The 21926-nt window shown below is 45.7% G+C and overlaps 1 protein-coding gene across 7 annotated transcripts in view; it reads right to left on the reverse strand.

Annotated features, from left to right (window-relative positions):
• Positions 1-8217: 8217 nt before the first annotated feature.
• The window catches only part of rxrba (retinoid x receptor, beta a), a 32956-nt gene continuing 19247 nt past the window's right edge, over positions 8218-21926 (reverse strand). For 4 of the 7 annotated variants that reach the window (XM_037794656.1, XM_037794661.1, XM_037794660.1 and 1 more), the window contains 4 exons: positions 19344-19379; positions 16389-16480; positions 16090-16195; positions 8218-14594 (listed from right to left, as the gene is read on the reverse strand). In XM_037794656.1, coding sequence (XP_037650584.1) covers positions 14447-14594; positions 16090-16195; positions 16389-16480; positions 19344-19379 — 382 coding nt within the window. In that variant the 3' untranslated portion in view covers positions 8218-14446. Of the gene's footprint in view, positions 14595-16089; positions 16196-16388; positions 16481-19343; positions 19380-21482; positions 21881-21926 lie in introns of those variants that run through there. The other 3 variants (XM_037794662.1, XM_037794663.1, XM_037794664.1) reach the window with 2 other exon arrangements.

Consider the following 21926-nt stretch of genomic DNA (forward strand, 5'->3'; position numbering starts at 1 on the left):
AAGCGAAGGTCGAGGCGAAGGTCAGGCGGGTCATTTTGCCGTTAGAGTCACATTTTGCTATCCCCGGCCCAGCTAAGCATTACAAAGAACTGTGGAGGAGCCGGAGCAGCAGCCTGGAGGCCTTTTTCACACCAGCTGCTCAACTGAGCTCTTCCAAGCTGAGATGACTCCTGAGGGATTAGTACTGCAGACACCTGTGTCTGAGTGGCTCACTAAAGGTTACATGAATATGGACATACATCTGATAACACAAAGTCACATTGTAAGCCAGTTTAAATGTCCATCCAATCAAACTCACAGACATCGCGCCCCCTTCTGACACAAAATGATTATTTGCCAATCGGCCGACAATTCAACAAGTTGCGCTGCTTTCAAATTTCATGACATCAGCGACGCAGTAACATCAGGCGATGTTAGCAGACCAGTAAGCGTACACCAGATCTGACAACGACTGCAGAAAGTAGCCAGGCCAACAAAAAGCAAAACAATATTTACTATTTTAATGAGGAATGGGGGATGACAAGTTTGTGTGTCTCATTTACGGTGCAAGCGTAATCAGTCGGTAAAAGATGTAACGTCGAGCGCCACTTCACTAAAGTCCACGGCAACTTTTCACGGGACTTTCCGGCTGGTAGCAGTCTACGAACGGAGAAGGTAAAGGAGCTGAAAACAACGCTTAAAAGACGACAGTCTCTGTTCACCAAACTGACGAAGAAGAAGGCCAACGCTGCAGCAGAGGCTTCCTTTAAAATGGCGCACATCCGAATGAAACAAAAAGCCCTTCACCTACAGCGGGATTGTAATAGAAGCGATGACTGCGGTGGCTGCAATGTTATTAAAGACAGAAATGATGTCTGCTATTGGCGATGTACAACTCGGTGGCGCTATGTAGCTCTCGGCCACTTTCATTTTGTCAAATGAGCTCTCAGAGGACCAGACTCTAGACGGACTGATCCTGGACAGAAACCCTAAAGAACTGCTTTCACAGATCAGCTGAGGCTCCGCTCCGCTCTCACAGACCCCGGCGCTGACAGAGGGACTCCTCAGCCGGCCCGAGGTCAATAAGGTATGCACCAGGGGGAGAGGGAGGGAATGTACCACAGGGGTGTTGAGGAAGGGGGTGGGGTGGCAGCGGAGGAAACACAGAGGGGGGAAACAGAGGGGTCTTTTGTGAGACAGGAAGCTGCTGAGACCAGGGCCCTCTCTCTGGGTACAGTAGTAACGCAGCAGAGAGAAGCCCGGGATACCAGAAACTGAGGGGATGAAGACGAAGAGAGCTCAGCGAGCGAAGGGCATGAAGAAGAAGAAGAAGATACCTGGGAGGTGGTAGAAACAGGGCTGAGTGACGGAACCACAGGGTTCCGTCACTCAGCCCTGGTTTTATTGAGAGTAGAATTATTACCTCCACCAAAGAGGTCTTTGTTTGTTAGTCTGTCTGTTTGTCAGCAGGATTACGGAGAAAAAATACTACCCCAACTGTCATGAGACGAAGAAGAAGGGTGCAGCATGGGCCAAGGAAAAACACATTCAATGTGGGAGCAGATCCGAATCCAGGGCTCGGATACATGCATTATGTTTCCTTATAGAAACGGCCTTGGCGAAGCTCTGTGCTCTCCGAGCGCCCGTCTAATTAGTATCGCAACTGTGTTCAAAAATGGTGGTTCACTGGAAAAAAACAGTCTGTATAGAACAACGTAAATATAGACAACTACAAATAGCATCACAAGAAAACACATCCAATCACCAAGCCTATGCATTCGCTTGCCTACACTGTTCCCATAATAACCTGTCAGCATATTGTAATTCAAGTGTTCTGAGAGACTTCTGCTCCTCCTCATGGTTCTGTTTTCAGGCTTTAGAACATCTAGCCCGGGACGGGAGACTTTGGCGAAGTGTCCTTGAACGAGACACTGAACGCAAAGTTGCTCCCCGAGCGCTTTACAGCATCCCACTGCTCCTAAGGACGGGTTAAATGCAGAGGTCAAATGTCATGTATGTACCTGTATGTATACGACGAATCTAATCAAGTTTAAAGTCAGGGTTGACGATGTTCTCCAGTAGACACTATTTGTTCTATTGGTTGAAATGGTCTTTACATCCCGACAGCGATCCATTACCGTCATCTGTAGCTGCTGTAATCCTGTAAAAACGTCTACCAATCACTGCCTCGCGGTCCGCTTGGAAAGAACCAATCAGATGCCTCCCTGCTCGTACTCTACCCTTGGCGTGCAGCGGCCTGAACTCAAAGCGTGTCGCCGCCGCACGTTTCCTGGAGAATGGAAGAGAAATCTCAGCCCTGCAGTAGCACTGCCGCGGTTACTGGTCGTGAGGTAGCGTTGTTGAGTTGAGGTCCTCTCTCCGCTCTGTGGCGGTGAAGTAGTTATGATGCGGCGGCGCTTGTGCATGTGGGGAGAGGGGGGGGTTTAGACGGAGCTCCTGAGGCGATGCTACTTTCACATTATGCTAGCTTTCCAACATCGTCGACCCTACCTTTAAGTTATGTTCAAGTCTACGTCATCACACTCCCGGAGCACTTGCTCTGAGCGTCTAATATTGATGTGCATGTTAGTCTACATTTTAGTCACGTGAAAGGCCAGAACGTCTCCTACGGACGCCGAAGGGTGCCCTGTGCGTCGGTATCAGATGCCGAGGGGTCTGGCAAAGCGTTGGTATTTGACGCCGTGTGAATGAGACTGGGCCGGGGCAGCTTCCGTGTGTGAATGTGTCAACGGGAGGAGAAGAAAGTGTAAGGAGTAGGGTGAGGATCGGCGTTCCCAGGCACGGAAGCACAAAAGATCAAGAGCAGAAAAACTAATTATTTATTTCCAAAACAAGAGGCTGAGCATGCAGGCCTGCAGCATCTGTACACAGACACAGTTAATGAGGTCGGGGAGCAGTGAAAACAATCTGAGCTGTCCTCTGTCCTCTGATGAGACATCAAAGAGCTTTTCATCTCAGCTCGGTCCCATCCGGGCCATTACTGAACGAACAAAACATGCAAACGCCAAGACGGCAGGATAAAGAACTGTGATGCTGCAGAGTGAAAATACTACCCTCCCTCTTCCTCTTCCCCTCGCTGACACATCTCAGCCCTCTCACGTTCACGGCTGGCACACAGACGAGAGCTGGTTAACCCTCCCACACACACGCGCGCGCGCGCGCGCACGCACGCACACACACACACACACACACACACACACACACACACACACACACACACACACACACACACACACACACACACACACACACACACACACACACACACACTGCCCGGTCTCTCCTGTCAATACAGTGACATTAAGAGGTTTGTGATCTTTCCAGTTCAAACATTTCACCCCTTCTATGCACACTGCTCGTTCACAAAACATATCATTAGTGGAGATCCTGCATGTTTTACATGATTAAATTCAATAACTGTTCTCCACAGACCCTTTCCTACCATACCATGGAGGACAGGGAATCTTTAGTGGGAGATATCAGGTCAACGGTATATACTGTATGCCACATTAAGTTTTTCTAGAGATTTACAGAATAAAGTCATAACTTTAAGAGAAAAAAAGTTGTAAATAACCATAAAATGACTACTTTATAATATTATGACTTTATTCTCTAAATCTCAGATTAATTTTTTCCCTCAATATGGTCCTAATCCTCCGTCGTACCGTCGTACCATAGACCTACAACAATGACAAATAAAAATGAAAATGTAAACAAACAGTTATTCATTTCCATTCTTTAAATCCACAGGGAGCTGAAGAGACGCAGGTTGCTGACCCCTGACCTCTGACCCCTGCACTAGATCCTACACACTGCTCCTTTAAGTTATAAATCCCCCGGTTGTGAGTGACACCATGATGCTGTCTCTCTTTCAGCACATCTCTTCGTCTGACATATCTTCCATGTTCCCTTTGATTAGAAAGCAAAGAACAGCTGCCCTCAAATGTAAAAATGATATACTTTATGTGGGACCCGAGTCTCAGTCACCCAGATTTAGCTCTGCTCAGGAGGCGCTCTCAGTCATCTAAGTGTACCCTGGCTCACATTCGGTCTATGTATACCCAAAGGCTAGCATATGATTACAGCTGAAAGAACATGGGGACAGCGGCTGACCAGTAATTTGGCTTCTCTAAATGTTGTCACTAGTCATTCCAGAGTTTCTTCCCGTCCCCACAGTCTGGAGCTCACAGAGGCAGCAAGCTGTATACGACGTCTTTAATGCCATGAAAAGATAAATGAACTGTAGAGACACAACTGTATATGAAATTTATAGAAACGTTTAGGTTGGACATTTACGTTTAAATGTTAGAATCAATGACTCTTTTACAGGGTCAAGGACAATTATGCAATCCTGAAGTCCAGATGGGGGATTATAGTATTTATATTATAGTATGTATTTGACTGTGCAGGCCGACCTACCTGGAAGAGAAACTAACAGCGAGCAGCACCTGACATCTTGCCCTCCATGTTTGGTATTTGACCTGTCTAGAGAGTACACCTGCTCAATATAGCTCTGTCTTCCTTCTTCACACCTCATAGGTGTGTGTTTGCGTGTGCATGAACGCGATGTGTGGGGTATTTCTACCGCACACGATCCACCAAAGCCTCGCTGGTGAGTGACTTCAAACAGGGCTCGTTTATTCACCTGGTGAAAACTGACTGAAGCAGAGATTAAGAGGAATTTGACCCCTCGGTATAAAAGGTGTCTTTCTGCAGCACTCAGCCTCACATGCTGGAGGGGAGGGAGATGGGGATGGGGATGGGGATGGGGATGGGGATGGGGATGGGAGTGGGAAACAGGAGTGAGGGAGAGGAAGAGTTAGAGCCAGAAGGAGACTGGGGCGAGAGGAGGGCAGGAAAGACACTGAGAAAGGTTCACAGACAGGATGGAGGGAGTCGGAATGAGAGAGAGAGAACAGTAGGATTTAGTAGTATCAAGCGGTGAGGTGAGGAGATTGCAACCAACTGAAGCCTCTCCTGTGTGCCGAGCGTGTCGAAGGGCTACGGTGGCCGATGCGAAAACGTGCAAGAGCAGAGTTCTTAAGGCTGGCCACCCCAAACTAAAAGATCTTTCAAATCGTAACAGATGTGTAAAACGTGAGAGCCCACACATAACCACATGTTCTGTTAAACAGTTTTGTTCCTGTAGTGTGTGGAGAGCAACGACACTAACAGACTCCATTCATGGACAACAAGAGTCACGACTTAAAAACAAACTGAAATCTCGCGACATCTCTCGCGATCAAACGAGACTTTAGGGTAAACAAACGGCGGACAACAGACAGGAAGAATTAGCGATGTTAGGGCGTTTTCACAGCTGTAGTTCGTTTGCTCTGGTCTGAATCAGAAGAGACCAAACTGTCACCATATTGCCTCCAGTTTGGTTTGTGTTCACACGGCAGCATTTACAAGCGGACTAAAGTTTTGGTGCGCAAAGAAACTGCATTCCTTATTGGTCAGCATTTCCATGCTGGAAGTAAACAAAGAAGAGTAGACTTCCAGAACGCAACAATGGAGGGACGACTACGCGGCCTGATCTCGACTCTGGTCATCTTATCTCGTAGCGATTTTTCACTCAAGGCAACGATACAGTTTGAAAATGAGGCTGCGACTGGAAAACAATGTAGTGATACACTTGAGTCGCCGAAGCCGCATATCAAAACGTACGGAGGACGGAGGAGGAGGCGTGCATTAACCCTCCTGAACTGAGCGTATCAGCTCATCGGCCGAAAATATTTCCTTAGATCCATCAGGCATGCCCCGTGGTCTTCAACGCAGCCTGACGTTACACCTGTTTAGTACTGATGTGAATAGCGAGGGCGAGCGTCGGCTCTTTTCTAGTAATGTTGTCTGCTGTCTGGTGTTGACGTGCACAGAGCAGAGCAGCTCGCTACCGGAGGTGGTTTAATCCAAGAAGGCGCAATGCTTTCTCCAGGTGGGCCGGATCGAGGTCGGATCATGTTCTCGTACCTAACCGTAACGTCATTCGTTTGGTGCTGCACCCGAGTGCGACTTCTGTGTTCACACCGGCCCAAACGAACCGCACCGAGAGGGTGAAACGCTCCGGGGTTCAATTCAACCAAACTAAACAATGCAGGTGTGAATACGCCCTCAGTCTTTACACTACTTCATACTTAAAATTCATGAAGGATGGATGGATGACGTCATGGAGACGTGCTGAATAAACACTTGCGTTGTTGCCACAAATCAACAAGTTGGTCCTCCATCTCTGAGCTCCGTCTCACTACCACTTTATGCTTGGCGTCTTGCATTAGCTCATGCATTAGCCGCGGCCGCAGTGACGGCGGTGGTTGTCCTTCCTTCTTCAGTCAGCTTGGTTCACAACTGGCTGTCGTTCTTTCCCATGTCACCGTGTCATCGGCTGTCCTCGGGGTTCCCCACACACGGCAGGATATCCCATCGGAAACATTGAACATGTTTAATATTGAGGGTTTGAGATCAGTTGCAGTCAGGATGGACTTCAGAGCCGATCGGAGGATGTAAAAAATGCACGTGGGAAGTGAGCTGCAAGGCAAGAGAGAGAGAGAGCAGCGAGTAACGTTACCGACTCCGGCCCAAACAGGAAACGTTAACAGGTTTGTCCTCTCTGGGCTACTGTAGAAACATGACGGACTCCGTGAAGAGGACCCGCTCCCTATGTAGATATAAACAGCTAATGAAAACACAACCATTCTTATTATAAGCTGATTATACACTCATGAAAACACAGTTATGAATATTATATTCCCTTTCTTGTACCACACCGGTCCTATAAGCAGAATACAGTATTCAGCTGCTGGAAATCTGATTTTGGAACCCAACATTTATCACATTTAACCCATCATGTCTTCTCTAAATCTGATGCTGCTGACATGTCTGCAATGTGCTTCAGGGTCCTGAACAGAACACTCATTGTGTCTGCTCCCTCTGCTGGCAGCTGCTGTCTCTACAGGAGCTCCTCACACTCGGCTCAGTCATCTGGAACGTGGAAAGTGATGCTTAACGTCCGTCCGTTGTTAAACTTTATTTTTACGGCATATTTACCACTCCACTTCATTAGAGTGATGGAGCTAAGAAGAACTATTCTAAACTTGGGCCTGCTCAGTGAAACACTAAAATAAAGAGGCCAAAGTACTCTGGGGGGGGGTGTACTGTATAACTAGGCCAACCACACATCAACCAAAGTGGAAATACATAATAATACTGCAAGTACTGCTCCGTCAATGTCTTCCAACGGTGGCTTCTACCATAAAACTGGAAGAAAATCATACAGGGGTACTTTAAAGGGTGAAATATTAAGGTATGAAAAGCTAAATTGCCAATGAACCGCTGCTTGATCTTTTTAAACACGACAATGTGGCATAAGGCGACAGCTTAATAAATGATACTGTACAAATATGAGCTGCTATTGGTGTGCATTTGTCATTACCGTACAGCATGCATGAATAGCAAGGATCTCTGGGTTAGCAGAACTCTAAAAACTGGCTTTAAAAATGACATAAAAATACGTTTGATAAAGTGATTCAAGTTCTTTTAGGGGCTTAAATTCTGTGCATCATCTCAGGCCTTGAATAGTGAGCTAAACTGTGCAGTGTAGCTCCTGTGGGGCAGGATGAAGAAGATACTCTGGACAGACTGAAGGAGGCAGCAGGAGAGAGGAGAGCCCCTAACTACACGGCCACACAGATACAAACTCATACCAGCATTCCTGTCTTTCTTTACATTTAAATATGTGTCTGAGGGGAATAGAGCCACCACCGGTGCAGGGGTGAAATTTACCTATAAAAAAAAATGTTCTGCTGCTCCCTTATTGGCCAAGGTGCGTAAAGTAGGGAGGGGGGGGGGCAGTGTGCAGGACAGTCTCTCCGCCCAGCAGCTCTAACTGAGGCGGAGCAGCGACAGGAGACACCACGGTTGCTGAAACTTAGACGAGGACAAGAGGTCAGTGCTCCCTCTAGAGTTTGAAAGACGGGAGTGCGGCGCAAGCGGTCAGCCGGGGCCCTGCGGTCCTGCTGGACTGAGGAGCTCGCCATCATTTCTCCAGGACACCAGTGGGAGCCAAGTTGTAATTCACGGACAGTGAGTGGGAGTTTTATGTGGAGCCTAAAGGAAATAAGTGCACTGTGTGTTTTAAGGCGTGTCTCACTACTGTAACTAAAAGTACTTTTCATTTACATGGTGCAAAGAGTTTTAAATAATAAATCAAAACACTTGACGTACAGTATTAAAACCTTTACTCGGACATGATACAACAAACAGAAACAAGATTCAGAATTAATGACTGAAAAAGGTATTCATATTTTTCATTTTCTTCTTTCATTCCCCAAAGCACACAATAGTCAGCTCCATGTGTACGATGGAGCCGGATACAAACAGGACAAAGAACAGACACAAGAGAAAGAGAAAGAATAAGAGTGACAGGTTCCATTCTGATTTGACAGTTCTGGTATTTGTTTAATACTTTGTAATAAACAAAAGAAGAAGCGCATCGTTGGGAGAAGAGGGAGAAGAGGGAGACAGGAAACCAGACAAATAAAACAGTGTGATTTCTTTTGTTTTTTATGGTGAAGAGTAGACGATTAAGGAAGATTCTAGATCTACCGGAAAATAGTTTTTTTTTTTCTTCTTGATCGACAAATCAACGCCCGATCTGAGTCCGTTACGTCCCTGCCCTTCTTTTCTTCCCTCCTTCTCTCTCTGACCTTCCCGCCACATTTCCTCCGACCTTAAACACGACAACAACCTCCTCCTCCTTCATATTCTGTTGATCCCTCCCATCAGGTTGATTCTGTGGAACCACATCCTGTGGAGTCTAGCGGACCTTTGTCTACAATTAGAGTCACACGTTCTGAAGGTTTGGTTATTTTATTGCTGGTATTATCCAGCTACAGCCACACATGACTCTAACTCAGTAAACAGGCTGCACTAGACCTGAGGCCTGGACTACGAAGCAGGATTTGGGGTTAGCGAGGTAACCTCAGGGTTAACCCTCCAGGGTTTTCAGTCTCCATGGTAACTGATGCTGAACAGCTAACCTGCAGGTTCCAGATAAGAGATCAACTGGTATGAAAGCACCGCCTACTGACCAATCAGTAAATCAAGAAGTTTAAATCCTAATCCAGACTAAAAACAACACAGATCAAACTGAAAACAATGCAGAAAGGATAGCTGGCTGTCGGCCTCAAGTCCGTTTCACACCGCCGGAGTCGGGGACGCAGCTGAGACGGCTGAAATACTCATACACGCCACATTTATGTCAAAGGTCGTAATGAAGTGTAGTCTATTCATCCATTATATTCTGAAAGCTTTTTATAATATCACAGCCACGTCTAGACGACTAGATCTGACTTCTCAGGCCGTTAACTTAATAAATCTGTTACTTTACTTTACGCATTCACAAATCGCCATTTTTTTCTTTTGCCAGCTGTCCTTCCTGCTTCAACTGTAACTTTTAGTCTGGATTATGCTTTGAACTTCTTGGTATTTGTCTAATATTATAGTGTCTCTTGGTTTGTAAAATGTGCCGCTCTGCTGACAGCAGACTCGTCCGTGTTTCTGATTGGTCAGATGCTGCAAACACCGCTCCTTTCAAGTGAACGTGCTCACACCCAGACTGAGAAACCCTGGGTTGATTTACCGAGTTGATAACCAGCGTCGTAGGAGCGCTCAGCTGGATCTCGGTTGTTAGGGTTAGTGAAGCCAGATGACGAGAAGATACCCTGGGTATGTTGAACCAGCTTCGTAGTACAGGCCACAACCAAATGAATGCATCTGAAGAAGAGCAGGGCGAGGGCTATCCTTGTTTAATCATTCCTTATTTGCATTTCCCTGTATCTTGGAAACCAAAGCCGACGTTTTAAGGCCCAGGGGACCCTATATATAAAAAAAAAAAGCACCAATGCACAGCTAGAGCACCAAGAGGGGGTCTACTTCCCTCTCCAGTGACCAGTCCTCCCCTCTCCACACGAGCTGTCATTCCATTCCTATGAGGGCCCCTCTCTCTTTAGTATGCACTACACAGGGCCAAGGTTAGCGCACACTCTTTAGTGCGCTGCACAATAATACAACATACATGACAAACAAGCGCTGGGGACTGAGCGGCCCGGCATTTAAAAAACAGCCACATCCGCAAACAACTTGGCAGTGATAAATAAACCAGTGAGGGTGTTGGGTTCAAGGCTGCGTAGCACACACTGCCTCATTGATCAGAGTGGGATGGGCCTTGGCTCCAGGGGGGCCTGTGTCAATAGGTGAAAACCCCGCCCTGATATCTAGTCTATACACAATGATCAATTCTTCAGTCACAGCCTGCGATCCATTTAAAAAAAAAAAAAAAAGCATATTTAATCAACGTTTCAATCAATGTTCAGAAAGAGAGTCATTTCAAAATGTAACAAAGATGGCGACAACAATACTGCTACACAGTCAAAAGGTCACAGCATGCGTCTGCCTTGAGTGCACACGGTTGCAATGACAAATGGGCGGTGCGGTGCGATCCGGCGGTCTCCCGATGGCGACCGCAGATCGCCGCTGCTCTGCCGTCAAGTAAAGTAAGCAAAGAGGGGACACGCGGCACGGATCCCTTCCTTACAGCTCTCCGGTGCTCCGATGTCCCCCACCGAAAAGCTTCACATCCTTTTTCAAACAGTCCAAGAATCAGAGGATTATTTATATAGAAGTCCGTCCCGATGCAAAGCCCGGTCATCTTCAGCCCACGTGGGTGAGTGAATCAGCATTCTGTTAAGTTTAAAGTAAAGCAGTGGAGACGGGGCGAAGCGGAGGAAGGGGAGGAGGCCGTTGATAAATCATCAGGTCAACACGCCACTTCATCGCCCCTCTGGCTCACGCTCCTTTTCCTCTGTGCATCCTTTGATTATTTTTCTCAACAAACCAATTTAACAGTGCTCAGCACATCACCGCCAAAGCTATAGAGTATCTGCCAGTGAAAAGGCGTAGCTGCAGACAGATTCGTTACACGTGTGCAGAAAAGCACATGTGGCCACACATAAAAAAATGAAACACTCAACCACCAGCTCTTTCTAAAACAGTCTGCTTGATCAGCACACAGAGCCTGCGCTGACTCTCTTAAACATGTGTATATCATCCTGTAAATGACCTACGCTCATAGCAAAATGTTAAGAAATATAGAAATGGCAAAACTTAAAAGGCATAGCTGACATATGGAGGAATGGGAAATCATTTCACTGCCAATTAATATGAACTGATGTAACAGACCGAGCTACAGTTTGCAGATGCCAGAAACACAATGCACATGACGACTGTCTACCACGATATACAAGTTGCATATTTTTGCTTTTTGATGAATCATCAACAAAGTTTGGCATTTCTTCAGTCCGCTGTGGATTTGACTTTGATTTTTTTTTTTACAACTAGTGGTTCCTCCAGCACTTGACTGATTGTGTAATCATCATTCCCATCTCCAGATATTAACACGACGCAGTAGCAGCAAGCTTAAACATTCAACAGAGGAATCCTGCAGAGACAGAGACAGAAGATGAGCACACATCCTGGAGTCAGCCTGATTCTCTGGGGGGTTGCACTCACAACCTTCATTCCACAGCCACAACTGTCTCAGGATAGCTATGCTCCAACCCAGATCACAATGTCCGGCGGCCACAAAATCCTTTTCGCTGCATCGTACTGCATCATATGCAGTACAAGAACTACACCTACAGTAAATGAGGCAGCACTGGTGCACGAGGGGGCTGACTTCTCTCTGCATGTAGGACATTAATGGACATCTGGAGATTACTTTGTGGGAGTTGGCCAAACACATGGAGAAAAACTGAAACAACACCAAACTCTAAAGGTCAGACCAACTTACTGACATGTTAAACAAAACCACCTGTCTTACAGGCCATCTAACTGTCAGCCTCCGAGTCCACATCAAATGGGATCCTCTCTGAGAAGTATTTGGACCGTCCGCAGGGCAGGAAGCTCATTGTTCACTAGCTCTACTTTCATTGCTACCACCGGCCTGACTGCTTTCTTCAATACAAAAGACACCGGCTGTGTCTGATAAACACGGATCAGACACAGCCCAATATGTACAAGCACTTAGCTGGTGTTTTTTGTTTCCTTAGTTGGGAGTCTGCAATGAAGTTAGGGGTCATAAAGTAACAATGAGTCTGTTTGCCTGTGTACTTGCATACTGTGTTTGCATTGATGTAAATGTGCAAGTCTTAAACTAAGAGACCATATTTAGCACCTGGTAGAGGACAGCTGTGCCTCGTCCCTGTAGAATGATACTGCAAGATGTACGTTTCTAATTGCTAACGTGGCGACTGATGAGGCAAAATAGACCTCACAATGTCAACACTCTTTTTTAAATACTATCAAAAAAGGTAATAAATCTTTGTTTACCCCGGTGTTGCTCACCTTTGAGCGTGTGTAGAATTCATAGTTTACTGTGTTATCTCCTGATCATGTGGTAGCTGCATTGGACTTTTCACTGCAAAGCTCAGATTCGGTCGCCCAAAAATACTGCAATCGCAGTAAATGTCAAGCGCCGTCGTCGACGAAATTCAGCCAATCGATTACAGAGAACAACGGGGGAACGGAAGTTGGTGCAAAAGTAGCAGTGAGGTGTGGTTCGACCCTGGGCTCAATGTCATGGTGACGACCTTACACAGGAGGTTAAGTCTAATGTTGATTCAACAGCAACAAAATAGAGATTTGAAAAGTGTTTTGTTGGAGCCACATAATTCACATTCACATGAGTGTGAACGGGCGTTTTGTTTCTGCACGAGGACTCCTGTGTTCTTCTCTTGTATTATTTACATCTACTGTACAAAAGTCGCAAGCACTGAGCCAATAAACACTGAATTTAAGTTTCCAAAGTTGCAGGTAGTAGGTGTAGGATTCCCATTATATAGCACTAACTCATTTCATTATTGCATTACAGTAACACGACACAGTAATTCAAACACCGGTGCATTGTTTACCAAATCATGTATTCATCCGTGAGCGGTGGGCTGCAAGAGTATCGCAGATGAGCCAGATTTGATATTGACTGATGACCGCGGGAAATGAAATGTTGCATTATTGCGACTGTCAAATCATTTCTCATCTCTGCTGCTGCTTTTTGTGTTGCACAAAAATCCAGCTTTTCGCACCTCGTTCTAACAGAGAGAACCGAGTGCAGCATCTTGAATACAAAGCAATGCCCAACACAACTCCAACAGAGGCTGACCAAACCTGGTTATCATCTGTACAGGAAGTGGCCAATTATTTAGCAAGTTCTATGACAAATCATCACGTCTGATTCGGCAATAATGAGAAAACCCTACACGTAGTACCTTCAAGGTCGTCTTAGGTGTCTGAGAATAGATGGTCACTTCTAGGAAACAGGAACATTTACACAGTTACAACTCACAAAAGTGCGTAAATGACCACCAGCGACGGGAGAGAAAAGACAAAAACAACTACAATTTTTGTCTTGCATGAAGCTGTACTTCCTGTGAGACTCAAGCTGTTTAAAATGCCAACCGCCAAAATAGAGAAAAGGGATGAAATCGAAACTAGAAAAAAAAAAAGATTCAAGTCATTCTTCTTGTCTTACGAAGCCCCGCTGTGCGCATCAGGGTGGGAGGGACAAAGTCTGTCTGTTCAACAAAGTGCTCCCACTCCCCTTTCCTGGATTTCAATGCCTTGGAAAAAAAGCTCTCATTTCATGAGTACAGTACTTCAAAATAGAAACTCAAACAAGTTTCAGCATGAATATTCAACAAAAAAAAAAAAAAAAGCATTAAATGTTTAAACATTTTTTTAGGAGATTGGATGAACTCACTGGCAGGGTGCGTCTGCCTGTCCATTATAGGACACCTCCTGACCAATAAGAAGTGAATTGGTTTGGTGATGGACAGTTGATTGAAATGCAACGCACCTGATTTGAAGCTAAAACCAAACATGAATAACTAACCGACTAGTGATGGATAGAATATAAAGAGGTGCCGCTAGCAGTGTAACTAACTAACCCTAGTTCAAACAGGGGGAGTACACCAGTTACGCAGAAGCAAGAACCCACTGTGAGATGAAGATGTGAAACACGGAAGGCTAACTGTAAATTAAGACCTTTACTGTATATGTGTGATAAAAAAGGGGATATATTCTTTGAGTCGTAACCCCTCTGGTGGAAAACTGAGTATGGGAAAAGATGGTGTGTGAGTGTGTATTAGCATACTGTTCATTCAGAGTCGTGTTATCTGTGCATTAGTTATGTCAATTCATGTATGCAAGTTAAGATCTGCATGTGTAATGGAATATGTGTGTGTATGTTTGTGTGTGTACAGGTGTGAGAGCCGGTGCATTAAAACCAGCAGGTGCTTAAGTGAGGCCCAACGAGAGGAGCTAACGACCCAACATGGGGTGATGTGTTGGTAATCCTGGTGTGCATCAGATCCTGACCGGACCCAACCTGGCTCCTCTAGGTGAGCTGGTGAGGCGCCTCTAGCATCTCCATCAGGAAGGTGTCGATGGGCGTGTCGCCGATCAGTTTAAAGAAGAACAGGTGCTCCAGGCACTTCAGACCGATGGAGCGCAGCGCTGGGAGCCGGAGGAGGAGCTTCGCAAACCTGGACGGCCGAGGGGAAGGATGAGAAGGAGAGTAGAGTGAGAACATTACCATCGATCTGTCACTCGTGTAAACTGAACATTCAGAACATGCATGAAGCATCTTTTTGGTAGATTTCTTTTGTCGAGGCTCTGGGAGGGAAACCACTGCATCATATCCAGCCTTCAACCAGCTGTTCTGTGCTACAGTGTGATGTTAAACCGTTACCAAATCTCATGGTTAAAATGTTTCAACAGTGACACCTGCAGGGCGGAGGGGGGAGGGCAGCCTGTGTGTGAGAAGTGGTTGTGGGCATCATGGGGGGGTAGAGGAGGACAGCAGGTCCCCGTCCTCCCTTGAGGCGGGACCTTTTCCATCAATTCAATGCATTTCATTTTTTTCATGCTTGTCTGTGACTGGCCAGGATCCCGGTGTGGGCAACGGACTGCTGTACGGGCAGCAGTTTACAGACAGGCCTCTAGTGACACATTACAATACCTCCTGAGGCTGCAGTGATTCTTGTAAGTAGGGATGCACCGATACCGATACCAGTATCGGGTACCAGGTCCGATACTGTGCTCATGTACTCGTACTCGCAAAACAGCTCCGATACCACTTTACGGCAGCGTGACGTTAACCTCTCGTCACCATCTTTCGGGTCCTATCACACGCGCTCACGCTCACACTCCACCTCCCCGACGGTGCGGGCGTTAGACTCCTTGGTCCGTGTTTCAGGACGGGTTGGGTGGGTTGCCGACATCGCCGCAGACCCCTGGCGCCTTTTACGTGGGCCAAGCCCCGCCCTGGTGGCACGACACGGTCGGTGCGCACTGAGGACAGTCCGCCCCGGTCGACAGACGCACTGGGACAAGGGGGGCCCTGTCCCTCCCCAGCAGGGAGAGAGGACGCAGCGAGCACTTTGTCCCAGGAAGCACCTTCACCCCGAGCCTTTCCAAGCCGACCTAGAGCCGGTCGCGGCGCACCGCCTCGTATGTGGGACTCCCCAGCCTTCCGTGTGTCGCTCACACCCTCCAGCTGGCTGTTAACGAGGGTCTTTTGGCACAGAGAAGTACTCGTATCGGTACTCGTATCGGTATATTGGCGAGTACCCAAATGTAAGTACTTGTACTCGGTCTGAAAAAAAGTGGCATCGGTGCATCCCTATATGTAAGCCGTTGTTTTACTGCTTCATTTTTCGTTTTACATAAGAAAGTAAAGATAAGTAACCTAGGCAACTAGTGTAGTAATAATAATAATAATAATAATCATCATTTACATAACTTAAGCGCTTTCCAGATTAAAAAATCAGAATAAAACATTCTGAAAAATGTAATTAGGAATATGAGAGCACAGAGAGTATATCAAGCAGCTCTGAGCTCATACACACAATGGAGGTACAAAATAAGAGAAATAAAATAACATGACACTGTGGGTTGGTTTTCCTCATTTCTTTGAGTCACCAGCTGCCACTGAACCTCACGTCTTACTGTTCAGTATGTCTGTGTGTTACAGCTCACCTGCCCTGCTGATCGGGGTATTTCTGTTTGCAGTAAGACTCCAGAGATGCGTACACCCGCTCCCTCAGGAGCTCCACCTCACTGGGGTTGGACAAACCCTTAGCATCTTCAGAGGAGAACAGAGAACATGTACATCATCTCTATACGGGAATGACACACATTTTTACAGGTTTCCCCCATTTCTAAATGACTTTCTAATTTTCCAGACTTGAATTTGTCCACATTCATCTGGTGTCCTTCGTGATATTCTCCTCGTGATTCTCAACCTCCCACCCGTCTATATATATATATATATATACCTGGGTTGAAGAGGATAATGGCTCGAAGGCAGCCGAGCTCCGTCTTGTCCATTTGCATGTCTCTCATCTTGCTTACAAGCTCTGTCAAAACCCTGCAGAGATGAGATGAGAGGGGAGCAGAGTTGCAGGAGGGGGATATACCAGTTGGAGACAATGCCAGATTAAGGAAGAGAGAGGAGGCGAGGGAAAGAACGAGAGAAGAAAAGATATGGAAAAGAGAGTGAAGAAGGCAATAAAAACAAGAGGAGGAAAGGGAGAGAATGAGAGAGTAAGAACAACAGAGAGGGACCAGACTCCAGAATCACACTTATGTATGGTCACTTCTCAATGTCTAAGCTACTTACTACTACTACTACTACTGCTGCTTATGGCATGGCTGGACTGCTGGTTCTGCAGGGACTTTTTGGAAACATTTAATGCCTTGTTTAATATAATTCAAGGATTCCAGACGTTTAGGGTGGGCCACAGGTTTGGTCAAAATCCTCAATATTAAAACTGCCGACTGTATCCACAAGCATCTCCGACGAGTCGTTTTCTACTTGAGATGTAAAGTGTTGATGCAAGAATGAAGAAAGAGCCAGAGCAAGGGAGTTTGGATGTTGTACTTTAAAATACTTTAAATGCCATACATTCATTCTTAAAATGCTTCACAACTTGAAACCTAAAAGTAAAGTAAGATAAGCCCTGTTATTCAAGATCAATGCATGCAACCGGTAGAAACAAACATTTTACCTGGCAAAAAATAGAATAAAACAAACGTATCCATACATTTTGAATCAAACGAGTTGTCATGCTTCATCACGTATGTGTAACGTAATAATATATAGAATGTCAGTTTGGACTTAAAGAGGCTTGTTATAACTGCTGCTGCTCTTCTGCCTGCAATATGACTTGGATGAAAGAGGACAGAGACTGTGCAGACCAGCGAGTGAGGGGACAGAAGGGATGGCCATGAGAGACAGTTTATTTGCCACAATAGAGTGCATTGTGAAATCTAGGTTTATTCTACACACCCAGCACAATGAAGACATGTTTTTATTCATATTAAGTTGAGAAAGTGTCGGAAAGTATGAGTGATTTTTGGTACGCACCGAGAGTGTATGTTATTGTTTGAAGAGGGCCAATGCCACCTCCAAAAGGCTCAAAGGTAAGTCAGAGCATCTAAACACACTCTGACCCGACTGTGTAAAACAGCGTCCTGCACGGGAGTAATACAGTATTTTGTCCAACTATTAATGCCCTGGGAAAGCTAGCCCACATATTTTGATTTGCTCATTACGGTCTGGCAAGGCTCAACAATCATTTGTTTTTGGTAAGAACTCGAAGAGGCTTCGTCAACGGGTATAAGATAGAAAGTATTCTGCAGGCGATTGGACGAGGCTACCGAATACGGTGCTGAATTCAAATTCAAAATACAGTACTGCTCTTTGTCATCATCATCTAACCCTTAACACTAAAGTTCACTGAGTGATCGGTCAAACAGTTCTCAGTGGATGTTGTTCAGAAAATATATATATATACACTGATCAGCCATAACATTCAGACCACCAACAGGTGAAGTGAATAACATGGATTATCTCGTTACCATGGTACCTGGCAGTGGGGGGGATATATTAGACAGCAAGTGAACATTTTGAACTTTGAACTTTGTGTTGGAAGCAGAAGAAATGTGCCAGCGTAAGGATGTGAGCCACTTTGACGAGGGCCAGATGGTGCTGGCTAGACGACCGGGTCAGAGCATCTCCAGAACTGCAGCTCTTCTGGGATGTTCCCGGTCTGCAGTGGTCACGACTAGGGATGCTCGTTTTTTAAAATGTTCTTATCTGATAACCGACCCTCGTTAACCGATTATTAACCGTTAACCAACAAGACTTGCGCCTCGCATGCAGCGATTTCTGCCTCACTCCAGCTGCAGGAGCACAACAGATATTCTTTGATGGGAGTCTCCAGTTCACCGCCCGGGAGCGTTAACTTAGCAGCTACGATGCTGCGTTCAACTCCTCCGCTCCGCTCAAGCGAGCTGGAGAGACCTGAGCCGACCTCCTGTATCCTGCAACTCCGGCTCCGCCTCTTAAGGTGGGCTGTTAAGGTGGACCAGCTTTTCTCCTTAAAGTGACGAGCCGCTCCAACATTTCTTTTAACCGTTTTAACCGATAGCGTTAATCGGTTAAAATGCTTAATGTCGGTTAACGGTTAAACAATTAATTATTAACATCACTAGTCAGGACCTACCAAAAGTGGTCTAAGGAAGGCTCATTGATGCACATGGGGAGCGAAGGCTGGTCCGTGTTGTCCGATCCAATAGAAGAGCTACTGGAGTTCAAACTGCTGAAAGGGTAAATGCTGGTTCCGACAGAAAAGTGTCAGAACACACAGTGAGGAGCAGGTTGTTGCGTATGGGGCTGCGTAGCCGCAGACCGGTCAGGGTGCCCTGTGCTGACCCCGTGTCCACCGCCAAAAGCGCCTACAACGGACACGTGAGCATCAGAACTGGACCACGGAGCGATGGAAGAAGGTGGCCCGGTCTGATGAATCACGTTTTCTTTTACATCATGTGGATGGTGACGAGTTGGAGGTGTTGACTCGGCCTCCAAATTTTCCAGATCTCGATCCGATGGAACATCTGTGGGATGTGCTGGACAAACGAGTCCGATCCACGGAGGCCCCACCTCGCAACTTATACAGGACTTAAAGGATCTGCTACTGATGGCTTGGTGCCAGATACCACAGCAGACCTTCAGAGGTCTAGTGGAGTCCAGGCCTCCACGGGTCAGGAGGAGGACCTACTCAATAATAGGCAGGGGGTCATAATGTTATGGCTGATCGGTGTAAATATCTTGGCTGACTTCTGCAAAGCTGCGGAAAAGCCTAAAAGCATCAACTTTTAGCTTTGGTTTCTGTGTTTCTTTCAAGAGGAGGGGTTTAAGAAAAGTGTTTGTGTAGTGGCGTAATTACCTGTCAAATATGGCCCCAACCTCGGCATTGTGCGCCCTGTGTATTCAATCACAATGTGTTATTACAATGTCATTACACAGGTACATTGTTAAAACAGAATTCTGTCTGTTTTCTGAGCCCTTCAGCTGTACAGATAGTCAGTGCTTACATACGAGTTCATATGATCTGTAGCGGTACAAACTACTCTCTGATACGTTTTAAACTGTTTGTAAAATAGTATGCATGAGGATCGTTCACAGTTTTTCGTGTCTGGACTCAAAGTTTGATTTGTCTTGCACCTGCACCCAAACATTGATATTGCTAAATGTGAAACCTGATTAACATTTCATCAGTTTTATGACATCATAAGCTGTAGTCTTACACCAGCTAAATTCACATGTATTAAAATAAGCAGAAAGGAGGTTATGATAAATCTGATGAGCCAGCAGAAAACCATTAGTACACATGAAACTGTTCGGAAGTGAAGAACGATGAACCTTTAATAGGTGTTCCTCACTAAAGTAATACATGATGAAAAGTAACTTAAAGTCCAGCTGGTTTGGATTCATCAAATTCCATTTTTGTTTGCTACAGCCAGGGCAGCAATTTCATTGGCGGCCATCGTGGCCCCTCCGTCTGGCCTTAATGAATTATTATCGGGCAACATCAAGTGAAACGCTGCGCACATAACCAGTGGTGGGTTTGATTTAGAGTCTGGTATGAACTGCTGGAAAACCGGGCTACTTATGACGATAGGTGACACCATGCGCAGCCTCGGCTGCCGGAGCCGATCGGGGCCGTTGAAGCTTATCTCGGCCACTCTGGACAGCAGGGCTGGGACGATACTATCGCGATACTTGGATACCGATTCGATATGTATTGAGATTCTACAAAATATTGCAAAACAATATTACGATTTATTGCGATTTGGTTTAACTTTTTCTAAAACTAGGCCATGGGGAAAGCTGAATCATACATTTCCAGGGACTTTAACTTTGGTGAATATAATCCAATCAATCTTATTTCCATGTATTTTGTATATACAGTTCCCTTTGTTAACACCTTATTTTGAAAACCGGACGTAGTCCCATGTGTTTACTTCCTCTAACTTCTCCAAGGTGGTCTCTAGCTCTCCCGTCAGCTCCGTTCTCTTTATCCATCCATGGTCAGCTCCATCGGCGCCGTTTCAATGCAGAGAACAGAAATGTCAGTATCTGGGTGCTCTACAGTCGTAGCGTCGGCCCGTTTGACCACGGAGGCTCGACCCCAACGTTACCGCCATACGATAACGTTTCCTGTCCGTGACAGAGTTAGCATGCAGATCTATTTTTGACGGAGTTGCGCGATGCACCTTCTCCTTCTAAGATAGATATTAACCCTTAAATTAAGTTAAGCCTTGCCGCCCTGGCCTTTGTGCCAACACCACACGTCGAGTGGCCTTGCCCCTAAAATGATGAAATTCCAGGCCTGGCTACAGCAAACATATATATATATAATATATATAACAGACTGTATCTGCCCTGTACATCGTCCTGTGTTCTCCTTTAATAAAAACAAATTAAAATACTTTAATCAAGAACTAAAAGGGAGACATTTATATCTATTTGTTGGTTTCATAATGGCGCCTCCTAGCTGTGCATTAATTTGTCCATTCCAGTATCCGTCTACGTACAGTGGATAGCGACCTTATTTCAATACAGTCAATCAAATCTTGCATGGAGCAGTAAAGTCAGAAATGATCAACAACCCACATTAGCTTTCCTGCTAAAGTCTCCTTCTTCTTCCTTTCAATTAGGGATGTCACGATACCAGAAATCTAGTAGTCGATACGAATTTCCACGATTCTCGTACCAAATTTGATACCACGGTAAAAAAAACATGTAATGTGTACATGTGTCTGTATATATCCTCAGACTGCAAGCAGTAGTTTAAATTCACTGACAAGGTGACATTTCACTGGGTAAAGGCTGCCAGAGGTGGCACCAAGTCATTGTTTTGCAAGTCACAAGTAAGACTCAAGTCTGTGACTCAAGTCCCAACTCAGGTCTTGAGTCCTGAACAGGCCATATGCGCTCTTCACCAAATGTAATGTCATTTTAACAGCAGAGTAACAGGATCCAACTGGTGCTCAGTAGCGTAACATTAGTAAAGTTCTTCATGGTTTTCTCCTGAAACTTTATTGGATGCTGTTGGATTGGTTCAAACAAAGTGGATCCGGGGAGTCCCAATAACCCAATAACAATCACCGGAAATACAGAGTCCAGAGTTCAATATAAAAAACAAAACAGCACTTTTCAGAGATTTAGCAATAAGCAACAAAAGATAGAAGTGAATCATCTTCTCAAACAAATCAATAGAGGATCTCTGATCAGTTTGTTCAGTTCAGTTTTCCCCCCCACGAGTGAATCCTCTTCTCGAACATAGAGGATCTGTGCATCTCTGGATCTCGCTGCTGCATGGCGCTGTCGTGTGTGTGAGCAGAGGACAGAAGAAGCCACATGTGGCGCTTGGCGGGTGTTCCTTTCGGACCCTGCAGGCATCGTACGGTACCGTCGGTACTGTAGGAAACGAGTACCGTCACGTTTTAAGAATTTTGGCATCGAC

The sequence above is a fragment of the Sebastes umbrosus genome, chromosome 15, assembly GCF_015220745.1.
Source record: "Sebastes umbrosus isolate fSebUmb1 chromosome 15, fSebUmb1.pri, whole genome shotgun sequence".
NCBI lineage: Eukaryota > Metazoa > Chordata > Actinopteri > Perciformes > Sebastidae > Sebastes > Sebastes umbrosus.